Source organism: Aythya fuligula, chromosome 1 (genome assembly GCF_009819795.1).
Source record: "Aythya fuligula isolate bAytFul2 chromosome 1, bAytFul2.pri, whole genome shotgun sequence".
NCBI classification, from domain to species: Eukaryota; Metazoa; Chordata; class Aves; order Anseriformes; family Anatidae; genus Aythya; species Aythya fuligula.
In genome coordinates this window covers 72,371,849-72,397,120 of record NC_045559.1, presented here as the reverse complement: position 1 = coordinate 72,397,120, position 25,272 = coordinate 72,371,849, and the positions used below count along the sequence as shown (strand labels likewise).

The 25,272-nt window shown below is 36.4% G+C and overlaps 1 protein-coding gene across 1 annotated transcript in view; it reads right to left on the bottom strand.

Moving 5' to 3' along the window:
• Positions 1-5,409: 5,409 nt before the first annotated feature.
• SMC1B (structural maintenance of chromosomes 1B) overlaps positions 5,410-25,272 on the bottom strand; it is a 35,034-nt gene continuing 15,171 nt past the window's right edge. Inside the window, exons 11-25 of the mRNA XM_032186066.1 lie at positions 24,973-25,152; positions 23,816-23,962; positions 23,055-23,192; positions 22,444-22,560; positions 18,660-18,766; positions 16,810-16,951; positions 15,147-15,292; positions 14,192-14,345; positions 12,668-12,763; positions 11,630-11,786; positions 10,671-10,825; positions 9,162-9,313; positions 8,868-8,937; positions 5,769-5,879; positions 5,410-5,508 (exon numbers count right to left, since the gene is read on the bottom strand). Of these exons, the coding sequence (XP_032041957.1) occupies positions 5,410-5,508; positions 5,769-5,879; positions 8,868-8,937; positions 9,162-9,313; positions 10,671-10,825; positions 11,630-11,786; positions 12,668-12,763; positions 14,192-14,345; positions 15,147-15,292; positions 16,810-16,951; positions 18,660-18,766; positions 22,444-22,560; positions 23,055-23,192; positions 23,816-23,962; positions 24,973-25,152 (1,971 nt within the window). The remainder of the gene's footprint in view (positions 5,509-5,768; positions 5,880-8,867; positions 8,938-9,161; positions 9,314-10,670; positions 10,826-11,629; positions 11,787-12,667; positions 12,764-14,191; positions 14,346-15,146; positions 15,293-16,809; positions 16,952-18,659; positions 18,767-22,443; positions 22,561-23,054; positions 23,193-23,815; positions 23,963-24,972; positions 25,153-25,272) is intronic.

Sequence of the window (25,272 nt, the reverse complement as noted above, 5' to 3'; positions counted from 1 at the left end):
TTCAGGAATGCACAACCAGGCACCAGTGGAGAAGAAACCAGAACAACTTAATCCAGTTCAACTTAGTGAGTTAGTAAGGAGCTTTTAGTTACCACCTTCCTTACAAGTAATTTTAGCACCTGTTATACTTGTATTTTGGAATACGTATCACGCTAAACATCTCCTAACACAGCTTTGCATAGTAAAAATTCAAAACTAGTTTTAGGTGATGTATGTCATAACTTTGAGGGCCTTTCCCTTCCATTAATTTTTACTGTTCACCTTTGCTGTTTCTGCTTCAGCAGTAGCTTATATCTAAAACTGCTTTTTTGAATAACAGCTCCAGACTTTTTACAGAAGCTTCTTGCCTGTGAACTCCACAGGCATTATCACACAAAACCAGAAAACTCATTTTCTTCAAAAGGCAGCTGTATAATTAGCTAGTTACTGTTTTATATCTTAGTACCACAGCTCAGTGTTGGGAGAAGCCTTGGGGTCACTGAATTGCTGCAGATGTTTACTAGGTGTTAGAATCCAAGTATAAGAACCTTAGTGGACCAGTATTGTGTTTAAATATTTAGTGCTTGTAAACAAAACAAAACAAAAACCACGTATTTATGCACATTCACACTACATGTATGTAGGATGATTAAAATACTATTTCTTACTGTTTTTTTCCCCTCTCTTTCCACAGGAACTTCATGTATGGACAGTGCTAAAAGGAAATTAAGAGAAAATGGTACTGACTCTCCCAAGAGAATCAAGCAATCAGATAATGGTATATCTACTATTGAATGGGAGGGGGAAAAACACACACAAAACAGTTAAAATCTGCTGTTTTTAACAGCAGATGTTTTATTTCTGCATTGAAGGTTTTGAGCTAAGTATTTCCATGGTTTCAAGTGGAATAAAAATCGTGTATGTCTTAGCATTTTCTTTTCTAGGGATGTAAATGGTAATGCATGTGAAATTTTGAGTGATACTAGTCACTCTGCAGGCACTTCTGAACTAGTGAACTACTGAAACTGTATCTGTAAGGTCATTTAACAGCACATAGATAAAAGTTTTACCTGCCTGTTTTTGAAGCCAGATGGACCAAGTTCTTAACATTTTGGCCTGAATATGGTGATTTGAAGCACAATGGAGGTGCTGTTCAGATCTGTCAATTACTGTTGGCATACTATGGAACTACCTGTTAGTTGCCTTTAAAATGAAGGATTTCTTAAAATTCTTTTTCTCATCAGCTGATCTGCAATTAGGCTGCATGAGGTTGATTTCTTCAGGGGGGGTCTGTCAGCACAAGTTTGCAAGATTCAGACCTCTCTAAGCTGCTTTGAGCAGGAAGTGTTTTGCATTTATGGAACCTACATCACAGTAACTTCCCTATTTTATGTTTTTAGCACAAGCATTCGTTTTCACTTGTCAGTCTACTAAGGCATGAGTTTACAGGGAGGGAAATCAAGAAAAATACAGTGGCATGCATGGGGGTTTACTGACCCTTTTGCACTCTATTTTCATGGAAATATTCTAGTGGTTGTCTAACCACAGTATGTTGCCAGTTATCTCAGCAGATAATGGACAGTCTTAATGCAGTGGGAATAAAACAGGGTAGTATCTGATCATGTATCTGACATTTTCTAGTGTGTAACTTCGATGACAGCTGAACTACTCAAATGACTGAAGTTAGGCAGTATGCTCACTTCTTTCCTGAGTTACTGTCACTTTACCTTGCACTGAATTGTTCCAGCACTTGACTGACAGAATTACTGCTTTAGTTGCTAACACTGATCTGGCATTTTCTAGTCAGCTGCCTCTCACCTCAGTGTCTGCAGGAGAGCATATTCAGGGTCATTTTTGTGCTGATACGAGCCCATTTATATCTGGGGGTCCTGGAGGTTGCTTCAGGTACGTTTCTCTGAGGTTCCTTGTGGAGCTGATCTGTAATGCCTTGTGAGAGTGCACAACACACGTGATGTTGTATGGGGAAGTGAAAGTCATAGGGCTGGGGGGCTGGGCCCACATAGTTGTAAATGGAATAAAATCCAGCTGGAGGCCAGTCACCAGCAGTGTCCCCCAGCGCTCAGTAATAGGGTCAGTTCTCTTCAGTATCTTTATCAATGACCTGGACAAGGAGACTGCAAGCTTACTGACAGTGCACACGGTGTTGATCTGCTCGAGGGCAGGAGGGCTTTGCAGAGAGATCTGGGTAGGCTGGACCAATGGGCTGAGGCCAACTGTATGAGGTTCAACAAGGCTCAGTGCTGGGTCCTGCACCTGGGGCACAACCCCACGAAGTGCTACAGGCTGGGAGATGAGTGGCTAGCTGGAAAGCTGCCTGGCAGAAAGGGACCTGGGGGCATTGGTTGATAGCTGGCTGAATATGAGCCAGCAGTGTGCTCAGGTGGCCAAGGCCAACGGCATCCTGGAGAAGAGGATGCTTAGGGGAGACCTTATTGCTCTCTACAGCTACCTGAAAGGAGGCTGTAGCGAGATGATGATTGGCCTCTTCTCTGACTGAGAAGCAATATGCCTCAAGTTGTGCCAGTAGAGGCCTAGGGTTGATATTAGGAAAAACTTCTTCACTGAAAATTATGAAGCATTGGAAAAGGCTGCCCAAGGAACGGGTTGAGTCACCATCACTGGAGGTATTTAAGATGTGTAGATGTGGTGCTTAGGGCTATGGGTTAGTGGTAGACTTGGCAGTGCTATGTTAGTGGTTGGCCTTGATGATCTTAGAGGTCTTTTCAAAACTACATTAGTCTATGGAAAACAACTTCTGCATGTTCTGTAGTCTGTATGTTTACAAAATGAAAAGCTTGAAACTAAGACACATGCTTCTTTCTAGACTAATCACTAATGAGATGGTTAGAGTTCTTTTGGTGGGGTATGTCCTTGTCCCTTTTCTGAAGTAGGCAAATGAAAGTTCTGAAGATACTTACATAGAAAAGCAATCTAAACAATACACATGCACTCCTATCTCAGAAGAAAATACTCCATATTTAGAAACCATACTTAAGAATACTATCTTACACCAAAACCCAAAGAACCCAACTACCGGTTCACATGTTTTCAGCTGTTTTTTTTTTAAAGTTAAACCAGCTGGAAAGGTGGCCATATGCATCCTCTCATTTATGGCATTGCATTTCTGCACACATCACTTTTGAAAATTGTCTTTTAGCCTCGTGTACCATTACTGGTAAGACTAACCTATGGAACTTGCCCTCTCCAATCAGCATGAATGTGTAGTTTCAGTGGTTAGGCATACTGGCTTGGACGATGATGTATCAGATTAGAGCACTTATGCTGCAGGTTGAAGCATCAGTTTAATTTACAAATAAATAGTCAGTCCTTAAGAGGTCAGTTTAAGCTGTACCCTAAAATTGTGTAGCACTTTATCCTGTGCCTCAGATCAGATCCACATTAGAAAACCACATTCCCTTCCTCTTGTAAGGATCAACTTGCAACTGAACATTAGTGATTCTTTGGTTTGTAGACAATGGTGGCTTGTAACAACAGCCCTTTCCTTACTCAAGTGCTTTGCATTTGAATCTGGAAAAGCAGATAAGTAATTAATGGGTTATTCTGGGGGTTTATACCCCTATCACATGACTGCTGTCATCCATTTACATTTTAGCCACTGTATGGAAAGGGTTGCCTTAAAGCTACCTCAGGGTTTAAAACAGTCAAAAGGGACAGAAGGTGCAGGCTGTTGCATTTGATTTATGAGTTATGCAAAAGAGTAAACATGTTTAGAACTTCATTGAAATTACTACCTCTGTACAGTGAAGAAACTACCCCTAGAACTGGACATGTTAAATGTTTGCTGAGTCTACTCTAGATGGTTCTTTTTGTACTTTTTTTAAAATGGGTCTAAGATACTTACTGACTGAAACAGTCTCCTTGACCATTTATTATCCATTTTGTTTATGCTACATAATAAGGGGTAGGAAATCTAGTACATACTCTAATATTTAAAATCAACCATGCCAGTCTTGTATAATAGCTAATATATGTAGCTTTTACCTTTCTTCCAACATTTAGTTCTTTCCTGTATTTTTCTATTTCAACTATGTGTTCTGCAAAAATGGTTAAAACCCCAAGCTTCTGTATTTGCAATATGCAGACTGATCAGGATCAAGATCTTTGAAAACATTAGCAGTAGCTCTTCTATTCATCCTTCATCCAATGAATAGTGCTTCTATTCATCCAATAGAAGCACTGCCATGCTTGTTAAAAGTTGTTTAAATAAGTGTTACAAACTTGCAGAGTATGTTCAGAGTAAATCATTTTTATTTAATGGAGTGTATCAGCAACATTAACTATTTGATAAACATTTCTCTACAGTTAAGTGGACACATTCAAGTCACTGAAATGCCTTCCATAGGAACACACTAATGCTCATCTTTCATTCCTTCCTTATGCAGTAACCTCAACCATCCAGTGTTGTGTGCAACAGGCACTATAGAAGCAAGACATTACAAGGTGTAAGTGTGTAATAAGCATGATGGACTACAGGAAGTTAGTATATGAACACAAGATATAATTAGGAGCAAGCATAAGCCAAATGAAGGTCTTCAGTATGCATCAAGATAAAACCCAGGCCAGATTAATTGATTCTAGCTCTCAAATAATGTTCTGTAACCAACTTTGTTATTGCTGTTTCTTAGATGAAGCACAGCCAGCAAGATTGATGGCACTAGGACAGCTATACAACAGGTAGTTGTCAGCTCAACTGCAAAATAATAGCAGATAACTTTTTCTAAGGCTGCTACCTCTATGGCAGCTGCCTCACACCTGTTTTATTCTTCTCTGTTGTGGATAGGGTACAATACCTTGGAAGTTTTCTCCAGGTCGCATTAAACGTCTAAAAAGGTGTAAGGTAAGCTTTTGTAAAGCTCACTCTTTTCATAAGGTATCGGGACAGCTGAAGTATTAAAGGCATCACACAAGTCATGCAAGACATTAGCTATATTCCTGTTTTTTAAAATACCAAGATAGTGGAAATAATCCTATCTGAAAGCAAACAGATGCACATGCAACACAAAGACCTGTAAAGGTCCTGACAAGACCAGTGTTAACAGGCACTGAAAATAAATCTAAACACATTTCTTCTCATAAAAAGTCTTACTCTCTGTAATACAGTGTGCTTATGTGAACCCATAGTCCTTCATCTTAAGACAGAAAAAAAAAAAAAACACAAAAAATACCTTTGAGGAAAAGGCTTTGCTTACCAGAATAACACACACTTAATAAGAACCTCTGTCTTGTTAACAAACTGTATCAATGAGTGACTCCCTCAAAGTTTTAGAACACTTTTTTTTTAAATGTAAACATTTATCTATTGATCTGTAATACCCACTTTCAGATTTTAACAGTCAGCTGTAAACATGCTTCGTATCACCTGGCCCTGAAGTTATCCTTGTTTTATTTTTATAAAGAACTGTGTACATAGTTCTCCATTTCTTCTTGGTCATCTGGATACTCGGTAAGATCCAAAGTCAGTACCTGACTGAACATACCATTATCATGCTGAAAAGAGGAAGAATCACACAATTCAAAACATTTCTGTTACTTGAAGTAAACACTTCATAAATGACTGCGATACAATAATGAGCTTGAGTTACCAAAGTGGTCTTTTCATCAAATCAGTACATGCAGTTACATCTGAAAACAAAATTGTTCAAACCCAGCAACAACTTCATACATAATTCACTAGTAGTTCTGCACATGTAAATTGGTACTTCAACAAAACCAGCTTGTGTTAGTTAACAAAACTTAATAATTTTTACCTCTGGACACACTCCAATCAATGCATCTGCTTTGGAATAAAACTCTTCCTTCAGAGAAATAACTATCATTTGAAACTGTTCATGTGCCTGCTCCCTAATGAAACTTGATACCTTTAGAAAGAAGCCAAATGATAAAATTAGTTCTGGCCAACTGAAACCACGCTGTAATTACTGTAATCACGGAATGGTGAGGAAAGAACTTAACTACATTAGCATCAGAAGTCAATGATTCAGTTGTGAAATAAGGAAGATAAAAAAGAGAAAACTGTCTTAAGACATACAGTGCATATTAAGAACCTCCCTCTGATTTGCTGCTTTGATAACAATCATTCACTCCAATGAATAAAGCTACAGAAGAACATCAGTGCCAATGGAAGTTATTTTATGTATTAGAATTTAGAAGGGAGGTAGAAATTCCCAAATCTGAAAAAAAAATGTGAAAAAGCTGTTACTGGTTGTTTACTAGTATTCATTTAATGTTAGTCCACATTGTAGGTGACAATTTTTTTCCCAATGATCTGCAAAATGAAAAGTACAAATAATAAGCTATAAACTGGAGACTGAGTAAGGCAGCACCCCATAATATAAATTACATAGTAAAGGAAAACAAGTACTTTTTTAGTCAATCTGTACAGTTTTATCCATGTGTGGTAGAAGATATTATTTGAGGAACAGCCTTTAGTGAATTACATCATTAACATTCAATTTATGATATAATTACAAGAAGATTATTGAATATCTGCTTCAGCAAATCTTTAAACCAGAAAAACATAAAAGAAAAAGATTTCTTCATTCAAAGCATAAAAGCTAGATACCACAGAGTACCAGCAACATATAACATTTCCACGTATCATTTTTGCTCACTTGCTGTATTAAATGCCTGTGAATATTTGGGTGCTTTCTAGTATCAGGCTAATAAAAAATGCATTTTACTGATAAGGAAAGAGATAAGGAAGACGCTGGGAGCAGGGAAGGGAATTTTGGTTTTGCTCATTCTGCAGTTTAAGACACTTCATACATGCTTAGAGCATAGTCTAACTCTCCCTACAGGCAGCTCTAGATACATATTCAAACTAATGAAACAATTATTTATTTAGGAAACCACTATTTTGTTACCCTTGTTCTGAATCATATGGGCAGCTACTCTGCAAGTAGCTATCAGTTACAGCCTCCATCACAGGCTGCCTGCTTTATGTGAAAAGAGCAGCCACTTTGATAAACTCTCCCAGCACCTTCCATGCCACATCCAGTGGCAGGAGCAGCAGACAGGAACTGTTTGGTTAACAACTGTTAATGTGACTCTTTTGGAAAATACTTAGTGAGCAATGAATGTGTTTTTTAATGTAAAGAGAAGTAAATTAATCAGATCAGAAATATGTTTTAATTAAGAAACTAGGCTACTCATTGTTTATAGCATTCTGAGAAGGAATATTGCTTAGCATATTCTAAGATATAAAGTGGACATCTCTTCTGTCAGAGATAGCAGAATAAGCCTACGGAGAGAGGCAAATTGCAGAAAACTCACTGCTGTGTCTATCATCAGTTGCGTTAAGGCACAATTTGTAGTCTCTATGGAAAGAGAGAGCGTTACCAATGAAGCCACAGACTTCAATGAATGCATACATAATTGACGAGAAAGGTAAAATAGGAGAACTTGGAGGCAGTCTGCTTAACTCTGTAGCAATCTTCAGCAGCCAGAATTAAGACTCCAGAATTAAGAATAACATCCAGAAAATGCAATACTAGTATTTAACCAAACACATCACCTTCAACTGTTGTGATAAGCCATAGTGGTCCTGAGTGAAAGGCTAGTAACTAGAGAAGTATCCTGTTGGATTATGGAGGTGTTTTGTGATCACTTCATTTGTAATCTCATTAACAATCACGTAATTGACAGGCTAACTCTAATGCTTGCTTAGATATCTTCATTACAGTTCTATTACATCTGATCTAGTATCGCTGAAACATGGTAAACTGTGTTAAAACACATGCAGCATACATCATCTCCTCAAAAGTAGCGGATGATGGGTACCCCTCACGGACTTGGATCCTGTGAAACCTTTAAGGAACTTAGATTCTGGAAAAGGCGTCTCCCAAGGCTTGAGGGGTGAGTAACCTCTGAGAAGGAATTCTTCCATCCAGCAGGCACAACTAATGGATCTTCCTAAGCTGTTTACTACAGAGGTACCCTCCAAGCAAACTCTGCAGTGCACTCGACACAACACAGTTAGATCCAGTAGGAAAACAAACCAAAACTGTTTGGTGTTCATAAAATTGCTCTCATTAATTAAGTTCTACCAAGACTGACATCACTGTTAATACTGCTAGAAATATGCCTCTTACTTTTAGTAGAAAGGAATATTTCCATAATAAAAAAAAAATCCATGTACATGTGGAGATCTTTTTGATTCCTCTCCTAAACAAGGACTCCGTGTACCATGTCTTCTCTTCCCAGAGACTGACACCTACAGTTGGCAATCTTTCTTTGTATTCTGTCATAATTTTCTTTCTAGTGACTAACTGCTACCAAAAGGAAAAAAAAATGAAGCAAGAGCAACTGGAAGCTTTTTTTAAATCAAACAAGAATTCTAAAGTGACTGGAGTGATAGCTCTTAATTGGTGCTAATGAGGATGAAAATATTTAGTAAGCCAATCAAATTAAATATATAAAATTAATACTCCAGTAATAGAATGACTTGATTTTCAACACCCAGATAGGCTCCTTTCTGCTTCTTAGTATTAAGGGAACACAAAGTCCTTAAAAATTCAAACTAAACAAACCCAGTCATGGATGACCTTTATGTTCGATTTTATCACACCCGTTCATGCTGAGTACTTTCATAGTCCTGACCTATTTTCTCCAATTCAGTTTTGAGAATGATTAAGATACTGTTAGATTTATGAATTTAAACCTAGCCTTAGTCAAGCACCTCATATACAACATTTATTTCTGTTCTAAACATATCATATTTTGAAATGGGTTAACACAGTGTAATCAATCTCTTTATCCCTACAACCTCTAACAGTAAGTAGCCATCCTTCTGCAAAACATACCATTATATTGCAAATAAAAGGATAAGGTAAAAGGGACCAACTTACTTTATCAATGTTTGTGTTATCCAGGGCAGCATCTATCTCATCTAAAATAAAAAAAGGTGCTGGCCGAAAACTGTGAAAGAAAATACAGTACTTTGCATTTAGGTACAAAAATATTAATAAACATTTTGATTACTTTGCAAGTTACTATCATAAAATTCTCATAAAAAGTAATGACAGGTAAGGGATTTTAGTAAGTGACTGCATACTGTATTAGCAGGTTTGTAGCATATATAAGTATGCTTTCTTCTTGCAACTTAAGCAGCCAAATACTTGGAAAATACAAGAATTTCTTACCTGTGTATAGCAAATATAAGAGCCAGAGCTGCCACAGTTTTTTCTCCTCCTGACAAACTGTCCATTGGCATAAATCGCTTCCCTGGAGCCACACAGTTAAAGCCAATGCCTTCTAGGTAAGGCTCCTCGGGATTTTCAGGACTAAGGAATGCCTGGAAATGCATACATTTCAATATTAATGACATTTATAAAATTATTATGATGGGTATTTCTAAGATTAAATACGGAGTGAGCTAGGTTTGAAGCTGGTAAATCAGCTTCATTTGTTGAAAACACTTGTTCATCCATACTGAAGAGCAGTGCTATAAAACTTCCCAGTGAACATTCCTCTTAATGAAGCACAAGCAAGGAAGCTAATTAACAAAATTATTTTGAAAAGGCTCCACATATTTGTTACTTACAAACTTTTACCTACTAAATAAATTTGTTTTTCAACCTTTTATGTAGTTTTTATTTTTCTAATGAAAACTCTACTATGAAAACAGTTTTCTTTATGGCTTGGAAGTAAAGATAGTTCAAAAACTACTTATTTTTTTGGTGAAACATTAGTTTATAAAATCTAGCTTTGAGTTGCTACTACAGTTCATGCTATCTGAAGAAAGATTTTAATATAGGTAGGCCTTCTCCTATACTTTGTATGTCAGTTCCCACATTTAAAATTTACAACTATTATTTTAAAGGAACGGCTATTTTACTAAAACATTAAAAAGTATGACAGAAACTAAATGGTACGTGGTTTATGACACAAAGTCAAGACCTGCCTACTATTTAGTCTAGGTTAAAAGGTATGGGACCAGTGATCATAAGGAAAGAAATACTTGACTATACAGTCCAACCTAGAAGCAGAAAGGATATGTTTAAAGATATTTTAGCATTTACTTAATTTAAATTAAATAAATTTAAATATTTACCAATTTAAATTTAATAAATTTAAAGCATTTACCAAGTATATGATTCTGAAGAAAAACACAAAATCTGAAGTTTAAGATGACAAAACTTCAAGCCTGCACTCTAAACATTCAGCCACCTACTGAATCTGATGTGACAGAAGTGTTTGGGTGTTTCCTCTTTACTTGCAGCATTAATATTGAAACCATAGCAAAGATTAATTGTGACATAATTTTTCCACAGATCCCTTAAAAGTTACCAACCTATTAAGTCTATCATTTTAAAAATATACTTAAGAGGGACATAAGAAGTTTCAGAACATCATACAAAAAAACAGCATTGAAATATTAATTGATTATTTTTATAATTATTGATACTAATGATTAAGTATTTTGAATTATTTGTCACTGGTAACACTTCAAGCTCACGTATCTGTCTGATGTCAAGCACTGTCTGGTGTATTATTCTCCTCCGATCTTAAAATTCTCAAGTCATTATTATTTAAGTTTCTCCTTCAGAGCTGAAACTGTCTTAAGGATACTAAAAACAATAAGTCTTCTTATTCTGTATAACAAAGTTTCAGGTACCATTTTAAGCCAAGTACCAGAGAACATGACACACCTGAGCACTACCGTTCCTGCAAAGTTTTTTGTAGATCTGATCAATAGCTATGGAGGCATGCTCAAAGCACCGGCTAAAAAGCTCGTATCTCCTTTTCTTCACCTGTTCAAATTCTTGTTTGGATATTCTGGCCTCCTTTCTGCTGGTCTCAAAAGCTATTAAAAAAAAAAAACAAAACCAAACAAACAAACAAAAAAAAACCACACACTAAAATTATTCCGTAACAAGCCTCTAAGAAAATACACAGAACAAATATGTATTGTACCCCATAACAAGCATCAAAGGAAATACTACAGAAAAAGGTTCCAATGCACATGCAAGCAGCATATCAACACCGAGTTTCCTTCCAGACTTCAACTGGTGGCCCCCAAAACTATAAAGTTGGTATGTATTCAGTCTGTTCTATGCCACATTGCTCTGGACTAAGCAACAAAATTTTGCCTCCCAATTGTCTCTTTACGCTGGCTGGTCTAAGCAGCACCAGAGTTTACTGATTACAGCTTCAGAACTCCTTGGTTTTGGTAGCATTTTAATGTCTGTGATGTTCTTTGAGGACACCAATAATTTGGTAGTGATGCTCATGTCTGTGATTCTGGGCAAACTTTTAATTATGAAAAAATAGAAGAATTTTACTGTTGAAGTTAGCCATTTTTAGAAAATAAGCAGAAATACTTTATAATGCCATTTGGCTAAGAAAGAAATTGCTTGTGATTGCTTGTGCAAAGTGATTCTTTGCTACACATGCAAACTGTATTTTAATAAAATACTGTAAAAATATATTTTAATACACTACTTACATATAATTAAAAAGACAACTGAGGATAAACACTTAAGCACAGGAAATACCTCAATGCCCGAAAGAAGCAAAACCACCAAGATTGACCCCAGAAAAAAAAGTAATTTTAATTAGGGCGAGAACTCTCACAGCCACTGAAGAGATGAATAGGACTCAGTGTTACCATCCATTGATTCTTGGAACTTGTCCCGAGCTATCTGTAATTTCTCCAATGCTCTCAGGTTTGGAGCAGCTGTCTTCATTAAAGTACTCTCTTTAGATTTCATTTCCTGCTGCATTTGGTTCAGATGAGCCTCTCTTTCTTCATCAGACTCTAGGTCCTAAAGAAATAAACAACACCAACGAAAAAGACATAAAATTTGCTTTTAGGCCAAGACATTTCAACACATACAACAACCAGTCATGGTTTCTGGAGAAGCACCCACTCATCTAATAGTTTTATCTGGAAACACAACTAAACAAAAAACTCAACCCAGGATCTTAGCTCTCTGAATCAATTTACTAGGTCCTAAGTATTGTTCTACAAGACCTTTAAAAACAGACAAATTTCCTTCAGCATAGAAGTCCATGTTTAAATACAACATAAGAGGGAGACTAGCAGAAATGACTACTCAATTTCTGAGAAAAGCTTTCAAGACACAATCTTGAAGACTTTTTGAGATAAGTTAAAATGACAGATTCCTCCTTGTTCTGCACCTAACCTCTGATGCTTAATTATTTTCCTGATTAAAAAGAAACAGATACACACACAAAATCCAGCTAAGAATATGTGACTGTTACAGAGGGAAATATTCTAAGTTTCAGTTTCTGAAAATACTACAGAAAGAAGATGGTGCAGCTCCCTCACATCACCTCTGGCAGCCAATCTCTAGTTTTCTAGAGTTTTGTGTCATAACCTATTGCGGTGGAAATTAAAGGCAGAAGGTAAAGAGCAAGGAAAAAAATCGGTTATATTTACTATTTCTCTATTCTATTCTTATGGTTTAAGTAAGCGTTAAATTAAATTTAGTAACGTAGTTAACCAAGCTATCTAAAAATCCCATATATTGCTATGTACAATTACAAAACCAAAACAAACACAAACACACACTCTTTAGCTTACCAGTGTTTTAAAAATCTTTCAATTGAAGGCTAAGGTGAGGACTAAAATGTCAACAAAATATTTTAAATAAAACTGTGTTTATTTTAAACAAGAGATTACCTTCAGATCACTTGCTAGGCCACTGTAGTCTATCTTAATTGCCTCTTCCCTCTCATAGATAGTTGTAGTCTGAGTGCCTTCCGTTTCAGTTCCCAGCTATAAATACAGTGGACATTCCAGTTCAGAAATATGAAAAGTGAAGTTTTAAACTCTTTAAACAATACATTGAAAGGACAGGAAAAGACAAGACAGTTGTAAGAGGGTATGAGGTAACCTTTTCACTGCTCCTCCCTCATACAAAACTTAAGTAACTTAAGATCCTACAAATCTAAAGAAATAAATGCACCTTTTATATAAAGATGAAAATATCTGCCAATTTCAGTTTAAAGCTAAGATGAAAGCAGCAGTAGTATATTTGAAATCAATTTTGGAACAATTTGCACACTGAAAATCTACCATTATCTCTTGATGGGAAGTAATTTAATTTTCTGTAATAACTCATTCCCCTTTCAAGAAAAGGCTCTGCAGTGTTTAAGTCAAGGCATTTCTTCTATTCAGTTGGCCTCAGGAAAAAAAAAAAAATCAATTCTGTTTAACACAGGCAGCGCATCTTCTGGACTCTGTAAGTCTCAATTTTAAACAGCTACCTGCCCTTGAATGAAACACGTATCATTGTCAGTTCCTTTCCTACCAAACTTATTTCTCAGAACCAAATATAATAATGTCCTCTCAATGTTATGACCTAGAAATCAAATTTGTTACTCCTACTGCCTACCTCCTTGTTTTCTGTCTTCCATATTCATAAACTGATAATTGAGCTACCTACATACTCTGATGATTATCAATTCATCTCTTTCCCCTTCACATGAGCGCCTATTTCACTTTTTGCTTCTGGCCCACCCATTTATATCTATCATCCAATAAAACCACCTAAGGAATGAGCTCAACAAGATTCCTTCCAAATTTGCAGACACAACTCCCTCAAAAGCAATAGTGCGTGTTTTTTTGTTTGTTTGTTTGTTTTCAATAGTGGAGAAAGTATCCTTTCTTCTCACAAGAGATCAGCTGGAGAAAGAGGGAAGACTGAGAAAAATAGTAAGGTTCAATCCCCTGCTAGCAGAAATATTTCTATTTTAGCCTATCCCTGATTTCTGTAAGTATCTGTATCTACTGAAGACAAAAGGAAGATTTTAGACTGTATTTATGTTACGAATACATGATTAACTAAGTATTATCTTGACCCATGTACATGCCACATTTACTTATGGTTGACTTGAACCTTTTGTCTATCTTATGTCTATCTAGAATACTCCTTCAGGTCAATTTGTACCACTGATTTTAGATATTGTGCAGGAATACTTTTCAAGCACAGGAAGAAACACTTGCAAACAACATTTCAGCAGACAAAAATAAACAAAAATCCTTCCTTTGAAAGAAGGCGGCCTGATCATATCAAAGCAATTAATTTATTTTAGCATTAGTCTTTGAGACAACCAGAAAGCAAGTAAGAAAAAAAAATCATTAAATTCAAGACTGGATAATTGCTCCTGCATGGTATCTATCTTACATAAACATTTTAAGTACCTCTATTTCACTGATATCATCCAGTGATCCAAATAGGAGATTTATTTTCAAGTCCTGCACCTTGCACTCAAGAAGCATATTATGCCTTCTTAATCTTTTATCTTCCAATGAGGTTTCTATAGCTGCACCTTCCTTTTGTAATTTTGCAGCTTCCCTACATAAACAAATGGCACAAAACCATTAAGAGCAGCAACATCACTGCCAATAACATCTACAGTCAAACAGCATGAAAAACAGTTACCTTTGTAATCCCCATCAAAAATAAAGTGGTACTTAAATTTCTCCATCCTCTTTATGACCTGAAAGCACCAAGATCCTACAAGTCTGTGTCAACATATGTTTTTTAAACATCATAAATTTAACGATTAAGAGACAGAACATTAAACACATTAGTAATAAACAAGCATGAGGAAACTGAAATGTAAACTGTCTCTGAAACAGTTGACTTAAAAGAAGGATAAAGACAAAACCGTGACAAAAAATTAACATTAGGTTAAGGTATCCAACACTTGATAGGACTGGAGAAAATTGGAACGCTAAAATCAGAAAAAAATAAAAATCTCATTAAGTAAACTAGCTGTACAACCCGAATGAATATATAAAAGTACCAGCAAACATCTGCAGTAAAACACTTCAAGAAGCGTTTAACGTCTTTGAACATGTTCCCTTCAGAACTATCGCTAGGTATATAAAATATATATATATATGTATATAAACTATGTAGAATAACATTCTCATTATGGGATGCTCTCATGAGGTAATCTCATCCACATTACTTTTGGGAACCACATATGGAAGTGGAAGCCCTTTTTACCTCATGCATACTGTAAATGCCAGTTACCATGTCTCTAATGATCTTTCACATGAAAACAGAACATGAAAAATTCAGACATCGCAAGAACTCCTCTAAAGATTATAGCGTATCATTTTTCTCAGGCATATAATTCATAATTACCTATTAAGAGTTAACAACTTCTTTCTGAATTCTTCAACTTCACTTTGGGTTTTCATAATCTCAGATTTATGAGCACTTAATGTATCCTTAAGATGTTGCTCCTCCTCCACAATTTCGTTCACTCTTTTTAGATGTTTTTCCTCATCCTGCATCAAAATATTTTCATTTTTAACCTTTTACCAAAAACCTTTTAGTATACAGCTATATATAAAGTTGATGTTTAAACCCAGTACAATACTTCAAAATGTGTTGCAGCACAGTCTGAAGGGCATGGTGAAAAAAGCCCATCTTACACATTAGAATATCCAGCTGTTTTGTATACTTAGGCATGGCCAGCTCCAGATTTGTGACTGTACCAGACTAGATGATAATGCCACCACACAAGGCAGGGATCCTAAGACTCCTACAATCCCATGGACTACTCTTTTCCTCAGTTATTCCCATAGCCCTACTAAAAAGAACCCATCTGCTGCACTTGTACGACATATTTAGCAACACCTTAGGTACCTGAAATCATTTAAAAAGTATTGTTCATTAGAAGAGAAATCCTGAGGCAATCTGCATAAAAGAAAGAATCTCTGAAAAGTATCTGCAAAGGAGCAAAACACAATTGAAGTACTTTAGGTAAGTCTACCCCTGTATAACCCATACAACTGCTACATTGCTAGAAACGAGGTGCCAGAATATAGCAAACCTAATGCTACATGCATGAAGTCATACTGCTTGAGAATCCAGCACTACGGCAACTTGATCAAGACCTGCTGCCATTACAGCATCAGGACAAAGTATCTTCAGAATTTAATGTATTTCAACAGAATTACATGCATGGGCCATCAAGTCAGAGGGTTTTGTGCATGACTGAGTCACGGTCTATTGTTTTTCTCAGTATCAGAAATACATATCTTCTTATGTATTATTTGTTTCTCTAAAAGTTCCTAGAATGTGCATGTCAAATGATGCGTTTCGTCCCCTCCCCCCTCCCACACACACTTTGGAGCAGTTTTTACTTTATTCAAAGCACTGTTTTAGTGCACCATAAGCACAGTTTATTTAACAAGCAAAATACTATAAAAATTAATTATGAATATTTTTTTCCATATTACCAACATGATCTTGCTGAAGTAATTAAAAACAACAAAAAATGCTATGTAAGAAGAGTTCATGCATATTATTTCCATTAAAAATCTAAATTGGCTTTCATACTAAGTTATTTTATGCCTATTTGTATTTGTGAAGCACCATAAAGATGCAAAGCACCAGCGTTATTTACTATTCATTATAAAATATGCTGGAGTCTCAGCTACATACTATTAGTTTTATCTGTAGACATATGCTGCCATTTCATATAAACTGAACACAACCCTGTACAAACAGTAATCCCAGTTTTATTTTTAGTGAATTTATTTTAAGTAATTAATAAATATTTGAATATGACAGGCTATTCCAAGGTTAAAAGAATAACGTGCAGCTGTGTTTTTTTTTTTGTTGGTGGTGGTTTTTGTTTGTTTTGTTTTGTTTGTTGTTGTTTTTTTGTTTCTTAACTTACAAAGTCAGGACCAAATTAGGCACTAGAAGAATTACTCAACAGAATTTGTGATGTTTAAAATTGTAACTTGGCACATTCCGTCCTCTCAGCCCCACATATATTATATATGTGCATTACCTTAAGTAGCCCAGTAATCTCAAATTCATCTTTTTGAATTGTTTCCCTCAGCTTGCTGACTGTGTCTATTAATTTCTGTAGATGACCACGATTATATTCCAGCTGAACATTTAGTCGCATCTTCTGATTTTCAAACTCCAGTCTAGTGAAAGTACAGTATTTCAAGCCAACACTTACAAACCAGGATAGTAACTGTGATTTTACATTATTAAAAGATACATTTTTAACTTCTACTGTTTAGATATGCATTTTTTTTTTTGAATCTTCTACTGGATCACAGAAATTTGCATACATAGATTTCACTACACCAAATCATGGATATATACTGGAATTTATAAAAATACAGTGGTAATCCTTCTACAAATACAATATAAGGATCTAATGTGGTCACATTCAACATCAAATTTAATGCTAAAGGTTCCTGTATCTCAGGATCCTTTATCCTAAGGGATAAAGATAATTGATAGAGAGATGAGATGGGCAAAAGCTACCCTAGTGCTGTGTCCAATGCCTGCACTCCCTGTTCAGCCTTAGGAGTAAGCCTCATCAGCAGACACATACGTGTATCTAATTATAAAGAGCCTATCTCAGCTGGGAGGCAGTAATTAAGTAACATGAGACCAGAACTTTTTAGGCCATCTTCAGCCATGCTCATCCTCTCTTAATTAAGACCTGTATTTGTTTATAGGGGTACAACAGAAGAAGCTTTCTCACTTTCTGCTGTGAGAAATTAATGAAGTAAAAACCAAGTGGCTGCTCACAGAAAGGTTCCCTCTCAGCTGTTACTATCTGTCTCTCAGCTTTAAGCTCCTGGGTAACGTTCCACCAGCGCTACATCTGTTGTTCAGGCAAAAGGGCTGACAACACCAGCTTCAGGCTCTTTAGGCCAAAGTAAGAATGCACTCTAGCACAGGCTTGCGGGACTAATGATAGCAAGTTAGGACACAAGCAAAACCAAAGCCATATGTGCAGGGTAGCATACAGCCATGCAAAAAGCTGCTCTTTCCACTATTATATTAACAGCTTTCTACACATCACCATTACTTCCGTTCTCGCCAACATAAATAAATGATCGAATCACTTCTGTCAGGTGCTTTTAACTTCAACAGAATGTACTGCACTATCTCACTGCAATTCTAGCCAAAGAGGCACATTTAGCCACATTACTGGAAGCCAGCCAGAGGTCTCTTTGTAAATACTGCTGAAAAGAAAATAGAGTTCAGCACTAGACATCACACTAGTTGTGTTAAAAAAAAAAAAGTGTACTTTCTATAAACTATGTCAGGAAATGCATTGTTATCTGCCAGAAAATACCTGCTCCACAAGCAGACATTTCATTTTAACATTTTCATTCCTTAAGATACAAATTTGTGATCCTATGACATTTTCCTTCTTGAGTTGAAAGTTACCTGTAAGAAAATTAAGATGCCATTTTCCCTTGATAGTATGTTCCTATGCTGAATCACTGCATTTTACATCCAGTTCTTCTCTAAGATTTATGACCATGACGAAGCCTTCACATCATCTTCAACTGTCATTTCTCAATGTGGATTTTAGATAACTATGCCTTAGCAACTATGCTACATTTTAACTTCAAGTTTGTTGCATAACATCTCTGGCTGTAACCGTCTAATAAACCCAAACCATGGTAGTGCCACTGCTAATTCTTGCAATGGTAATATACCTTCTTCAGTCTTATTGGCTTTTGGGGTATCTCCTGTGATGGAGTTACTTGTTTACTGATGTGCACAATCTGATATGTATATATATATATATATATATAAAAAAGTGTGTATATATATATACACACACACACTTTTTTTTTTTAACATTTCAATTACAAATACAACCTTCTTCTATCAATCTCCTCTTGCTGTCTCACATGTTCTTGTTCATACACACGTATGTTTTCTATGCCAATTTCTTCACAGAATTCCTTGAAAACAGCATCTTCAACCTTTGAATAAATAAAGAAGGAACACAATGTTTATGCTGTTTTGCAGCCCAAGGAAGGAAAACACTTAAATAATCATCTCATGCTACAGACCACATTTTCAAGATACTTCAAGGAAACAACAAATGGAACTAAGAATCTGTACTTGACATTTTCAAATAACACCTTCACTACAAATGCCCAATAGAAGGTGTATGACCTGCAAAATGTTAACTCCCATATAAGCTCTTCTTGACAGCGCCTGGTCATTATAAAGGCAATTGAAGTCATTACAGTATAATAAACATCCATAGTTTTGTCTGTGGTTTCCACTCACCTGAAGGAAAGAAAACTAAGTGGTATACAAGCTACTAGTGAGCTACAGGCTTCTTGATGTAGTTCATTTCTTCACTTTAATCCTTTCAAGTGATCCATAAATATTAATTGCTACATCCCATTTAAAGCAGAGCCACATCAAAAGAACTGCTACAGAATCTCCCATTTCCTAATTATACAGTACATACTAACAAAAACAATGGACTGAACAACATTTTAAGACAACTTTACAGACCAAAAAACAACTGTTTACATTGTTTTGGTCTGTAACCCTGTTTAACCAGATACCAAATGCTGTATCTAACCAAGTAATATTATTCACAGGAAACAGACAGGCACATTTTTTTTTTTTTGGAGGGAGGGGAAGGTTGTTTTTTGTTTGTTTGTTTTCCCTCAATACAAGCAAAAGAAAATTTACCTGGATTTGTGATTCTTATGGTGCAAACACTAAGGACTTCCTCAGTGTCTGAGGATGACACACACGTGCACTCCCCCATGCCCGTACCACAACCAAGACAATACGCTGTAATTTTGGTTTCTCTTCACATGTAGAATTTCAGTCACAGATTAATTCAAGGAAGTTTCTAGCCTCTGACCCATTCTTATCAGTTTAAGCTATATAATGTACTATGCACCTCACGTAACTCCTGATAGTGGTGAGGAATATGTGTTTGTACATATATGTGTATATGTACATCTACATAAGCATCAGGGTGCAGGGCTGTGAATTTCCAGATTAACTGCACCACCCCTCTTCCAAAGGATGTACCAGATTCCTTAGTGTTTGGCAAGACCTATGACAAAGGTGGCTTTCAGAGAGCAGTAGAGAATAACATACTTATTTTTCAGAAACACCAGAGCTCTTATCTGAATTCTAGCAGAACACACTATGAAACCCCTTTTGGTACTATATTGGGCTTTAGTTCTATTTACGTCACTGAATGCCTTCTATCTCTTCACAATAATCAACCTTTTGAATGTCAGCTGTCTGCATGAACTATTCTGGAGACCATCTGAAGGGAATGAGAGGGAGCTGAGGCTATGAGATGGCGGAACTATCTACAGAAAAGACAGCCTAGAAATCTAACCTGTTAGATCACGTAACATCTTTGAGAACATCTGTTGCTGATAAAAACGGAGAAGGAGTAGGCTTCAATGACAATAGTCATTAGCATACAATGGTCTTAAAAAAACAAACATAACCATAAAATGAAACAAAGAAGAAAATCAGTGCAATGAAGAATTTGCTGACTCAGCCACTACAATGGGCGATGAAGAGGCTGAACAGTACAGCCCAAAGCATCGCAGTGACTGGGGCTGCATCTGGCTGGCAGCTGGTCACCAGCAGTGTTTCCTGAGGTTCACATCTAGGACTGATGGATGCAGGAGCTGAGTTCATCCTCAGCAAGTCTGATGATACTAAACTGGGAGATGCAGTGCTGGTATATCCCAGGAAGAACAACAGGCACAAAGAATAAATGCTGGGTGCTGCACCTGGACACAGGCACAGACTGGGAGCCAAGTGGCTGAAGAGCAGCTCAGCAGACAGGGGCCTGGGGGTGCTGGTTTGCAGCAGGCTCAGCATAAGGCAGCAGTGTGCCCTGGCAACCAAGGAGCAAACTGCGTTTTGGGATATATTAAACACAGCACAGGTGTACACTCAAAAGAGATGATGCTCCTGCTATATTAATGTTGGCACAGCCTTATCGTGAATATTGTGTGCAGTCTGGGCTCCACAATATGAAAAGGATATTAAGGCCCTTGAAAGTATCCAGAGGAGGGCAACAAAGCTGGTAAGAGGGCTGGCAGGCATGTCCTGTGAGGAGAGGCTAAGGACACTTGTGTTGCCCAGTCTAGAGAAAAGGAGCCAAGACGTGACCTCCCTGCAGCTCCCTGAGGAGGGGAGTGCCGAGGGAGGTGCTGGGCTCTGCTCCTGGTCATCGATGACAGGATGTGAGGGAACAGCATAAAGCTGTGCCAGGGGAGGGTCAGACTAGGCATTAGGAAAAAATTCTTTACTCTGAGGGTGGTCCAACATTAGAATGGGCTTCTCAGAGGAGTGGTTGATTCCCCACGCCTGTCAACACTCAAGAGGCTGGACAATGTCTCCATTACTAGGCTTCAATTTCTGGCTAGCCCTGAAGAGGACAGGCAATTGGACTACATCACTATAGATCCCTTCCAACAGAAGGGCTCTGTTCATTCCCCCAGTGTAATCAAAGCACCCAGAAAACACAGGTATTTGTCACTTTCCAACAACAACAACAAAAGGACTCTTTACACTGCTGCTCTTTATTTGCTTTTCAAGTATATAGTGGTGTAATGTCATCACCTAGACACAAGACCTGCAGAGTCCAGAATAAAGTATTCTAGCAGCACTAAGATCTGGTCTCAGCTCTAGAAAACAGATAGAGCTCTATTCCTGATGGCATGCACATGCCTAATCTGTCTTTGGGTTCCAGAAGTGTGGATCATCTCTTTTTCAGAAGAAGAGATACCAGAAGAAGAGATACCAGAAGAGATACCTCTACAGACATCTGCTTAGTGCTGATTACCAAGAGATTTGTAAATGTTGTAGGTGTATAGGCGTACGGAGAGTTTAAAATTGGGCTTCATGTATGTGTATGTTGTCACAGACCCATGTGAGCCAGAAAGACTTCATGGCAAAAGGTAGTCATGGTCTAGTCATGCAATCACACTCTATAATTATCTTTCTACATTAAAATACGTACATGATTTTTTCTTTTTCTTACCAAAATCTTAGACACTGGAGTCTCAGAACAAGTAAGATAAGACTTTTGAAATTATACTCTCAGACATGAAAAAGCTGGAGTATTTTTCTGTGATTTGATCCACACTGGAAGTTTGTACTGTACAGCTCTAAAGCTGTGAAATTTGGTAGACCATCTACGCTCAATACAAAGAGTAAATCATATTTAATAGCAGAGGAGGAAGGGGAAAGAGAAGAAAACCCCTATTCTTCAAACTCAGAATTATTTTCTCAGGTATCAACTGGAATTATAGCATATAGATTAGGCATAGCATCATCTAGTATTCAAAGTATATGCATTCCCTTGGTTGGGTTTGTGTTTGGCACATGTAAATCACAGAATATTGATTTTAATGAAACTGATTTGCGAAGCTATGCTTCATACATACTAACACCCAACTGTAAAGTAAGGACATTTCAGTTCACTTGGTAAGTGACCAAGGTAGAAAAGGTGGGATGATTACTGGAGTAATTGTAACCTACTTTGTAGACTAGGTTTGTAAAAGTTTGAAGTTTTCCAAACTCTAATATGGTACAGAAAGAAGTTTCTGTAGAATAACAACATAAACTGTGTGACTATGACAGAAGGACCTACCTCATTGATTTTCTTCTGAAATTCTTTTATTTTTAATTCTCTCTGTAGTACTCCTTCATTTATCATATCATGCTGGGACTCAGTATTTACTAGTTCACTTTCCAGCTTTGATTTCTCCTACATAGAAGGGAAAAAGATGCTAATTTTTCTTAACAGGATGGTTAACTTCCTAGAAACTAACACCTTTCTGATCCAGATGAACTGTACTTTTCTGGTTAGAAATACTATTTTCTTCTCAAATGCTACTTACTCACAGTTGTTGCTAATTTACATGCAATAGTTACAGTAGAGAAGCAAATTACATAAGTATCATTTAAGTGTCTGTTGAGTTAAACCAGACATTGGGAAGTTACTAAATGATAGGCCAAACTTAGTTTTTAAATCAATTTGAATTTCTGCTAATTTAGGAAAAGCCTTATTTAGATTATTTTGTCATTTAAAAAATATACGTTTTAGTAATTCTTTAGTCATAACTGCTGTATGTGAAACAAATTAAGGTAAAAAACCCTACGTTAGGAAGCAATACATCACTGCTGGTAATCACAATTTATGAAGATATATACAAAAATACAATGATTAAGCATGAAAATTATAAAGGCTTAGTACTACACCATGTAGAGATTAGCAAGATGTTTCTTTTTAATAAGGTCTAATTCACTTTGTGAATATTTAAGTCGCATCTGAGTTCCATGACACTGAGCATGCAAGTGCTTCAAATCAGTCTCCTTACGTTTGATTTTCATTAAGTCCTAGAAAAATATTACAACAGGAGAAGAGAAAAAGCATTTAAAATGAAATTTGATGTATTGAGAAATTATTTGTTTTTCAGGTTTGTTAACTATTTAACGCTAGCCTCACTGAAAACGGCCACCTTCAAAGTAAATGCTGATATCATTGGTCACACTCATGTGTCATTTCACATAGATTTATTTCTTAAAAGAAAGCACAGACTTGCAAATTCCTACTCTCTGCCCAGACTCCTCATTCCCCCCCCCAATAACTAAAGGTTTTGAGAATCATTTTATATTGACAGGTTTTGGTCTGTGCAAATGTTTTCATGTTAGCAGAATGTATTGACTTTTTTTGCTACAAGTTGTAGGGTACTTTAAACCCCATTTTTTTCCTTGAAGGAATATGAATATTATATATATGTATATATATTAACAACACTGTCCTTGTTCTCCACCTCTGTGATACATGAGCCAACCCACCAGCTGAAGACAGGGACTCACAGTATATTACTAAAAACTAGAACAGTATAAACAACTACTATGTCCTGTTTACTGCTTAAGGAATCACCTTCATTTCTCCCACTCTTAAATTAAATTAGACTTTATGCCTTTTGCAGTTAAGTGCTCTTTAAGAGGCCTACCTTTAACTCATTAATCAAGCTCTCTCTTCTTTCTTTCATTTTATTCATTTCTTTATCATCCCAACATCTGGCTTTGAATTTTAAATCGCTTGATCCTCCAGAAATCACTCCAGATTTCAAAAATAAAGTTCCATCAAGCGCCACCGTCTGCAAGTAAAAATTAATAAGTAACTAAATAAATTCTTAACACAAAGCAGTGAACTAGTGCATCAAAATAACATAGTTAAACAAGTGACAAACATATTCTTGTTGGACTCTGTATTCCAAACCAACTGATATGAAATATACTAAGCCACAAAAAAGCCTGCTGTTTATGGCTTGGGTCACATTCTGTTATTATTACAACAGATCGGAAAAGGAAATGAAATCTTGTGATTTCCTTCCATTTAAGAAGTTTAAGACATTCCTGTATGTTAGTAATTTAGGTTCTGGCCAGGTCAGTAGAGCAAAACAAGCAAGGTGATAATGGAAGGAAAACTCTACACCTGGAAGAGTGACCACCTCATTACAAACAGAAAACTTCAGTCTTAGTAAGCTTCAGTCTTAGTAAGGAACATTTTTTTTGTGAGTCATCTCAATTTCAAGCAACCCAGATGCCACGCTCACCTTCAACTTAAAGCTGTTCTAACCAAGATTTTTAAAAGCTTTAGTAAGTGTATAAAAGTGCTCCACAGACAGTGACAGAAATAGAGATATGGCAAAAAAAGAAAAAACTGCAAGATACAAAGAAGCTGTTTCATCTGTCTACAGTCTATATCTGCAACTATCAGATTCTTAAAATATTTTTTTAAAGCATTTCTTCACAGAAAAGCTATCAAGATATTTGTATTTTTAAAATCAACTATTTTAAGAACAGGATTATCCATTTTTCCTTATCTTTCCTTTTATCAACAGAGGACTATGTCAAGAAACAAGTCTGAACGCTAACTAACAATCTTTTCTAATTTGCCTCCTTTACCTAGGAAATCATTTAAATATACTACTATAGAGAGAAAAATGCAAGCATGTAAAATACCTGGCTATTTGTTTATGTGGGAATAGACTAGAGAGCACAGCATCATTTTTTGTTTATCTGCAGTATTTTGTAGGATGTACATAGAATAAATATTTAAATGGCATTAAATACCTAACATATAGAACAAAATTCAACTTCTTACTTTCAACCTCACTGGTCCATCAAATGCTATTTGTCTTGCTTCTTTAACTGTTTCACAGACCAAGCCATTCCCACTCACAAACTGAATTACTTTTTTCAGTGGATCAAATGGAGTTTGTACAACATCCACCAGCATTTTAGCTCCTTTTATCTCTCTTAACTTCTCATTAATTGGCTTAACCTGTAATGCAAACATGCAGTGTTTAAAATTCACGTTGTAATAGCAAACCATATTTAAATCTCAGTGGTCTGGGGACAGGATGTACAAATCAAAATAATGGGTCACTCAGTCACTACAAAA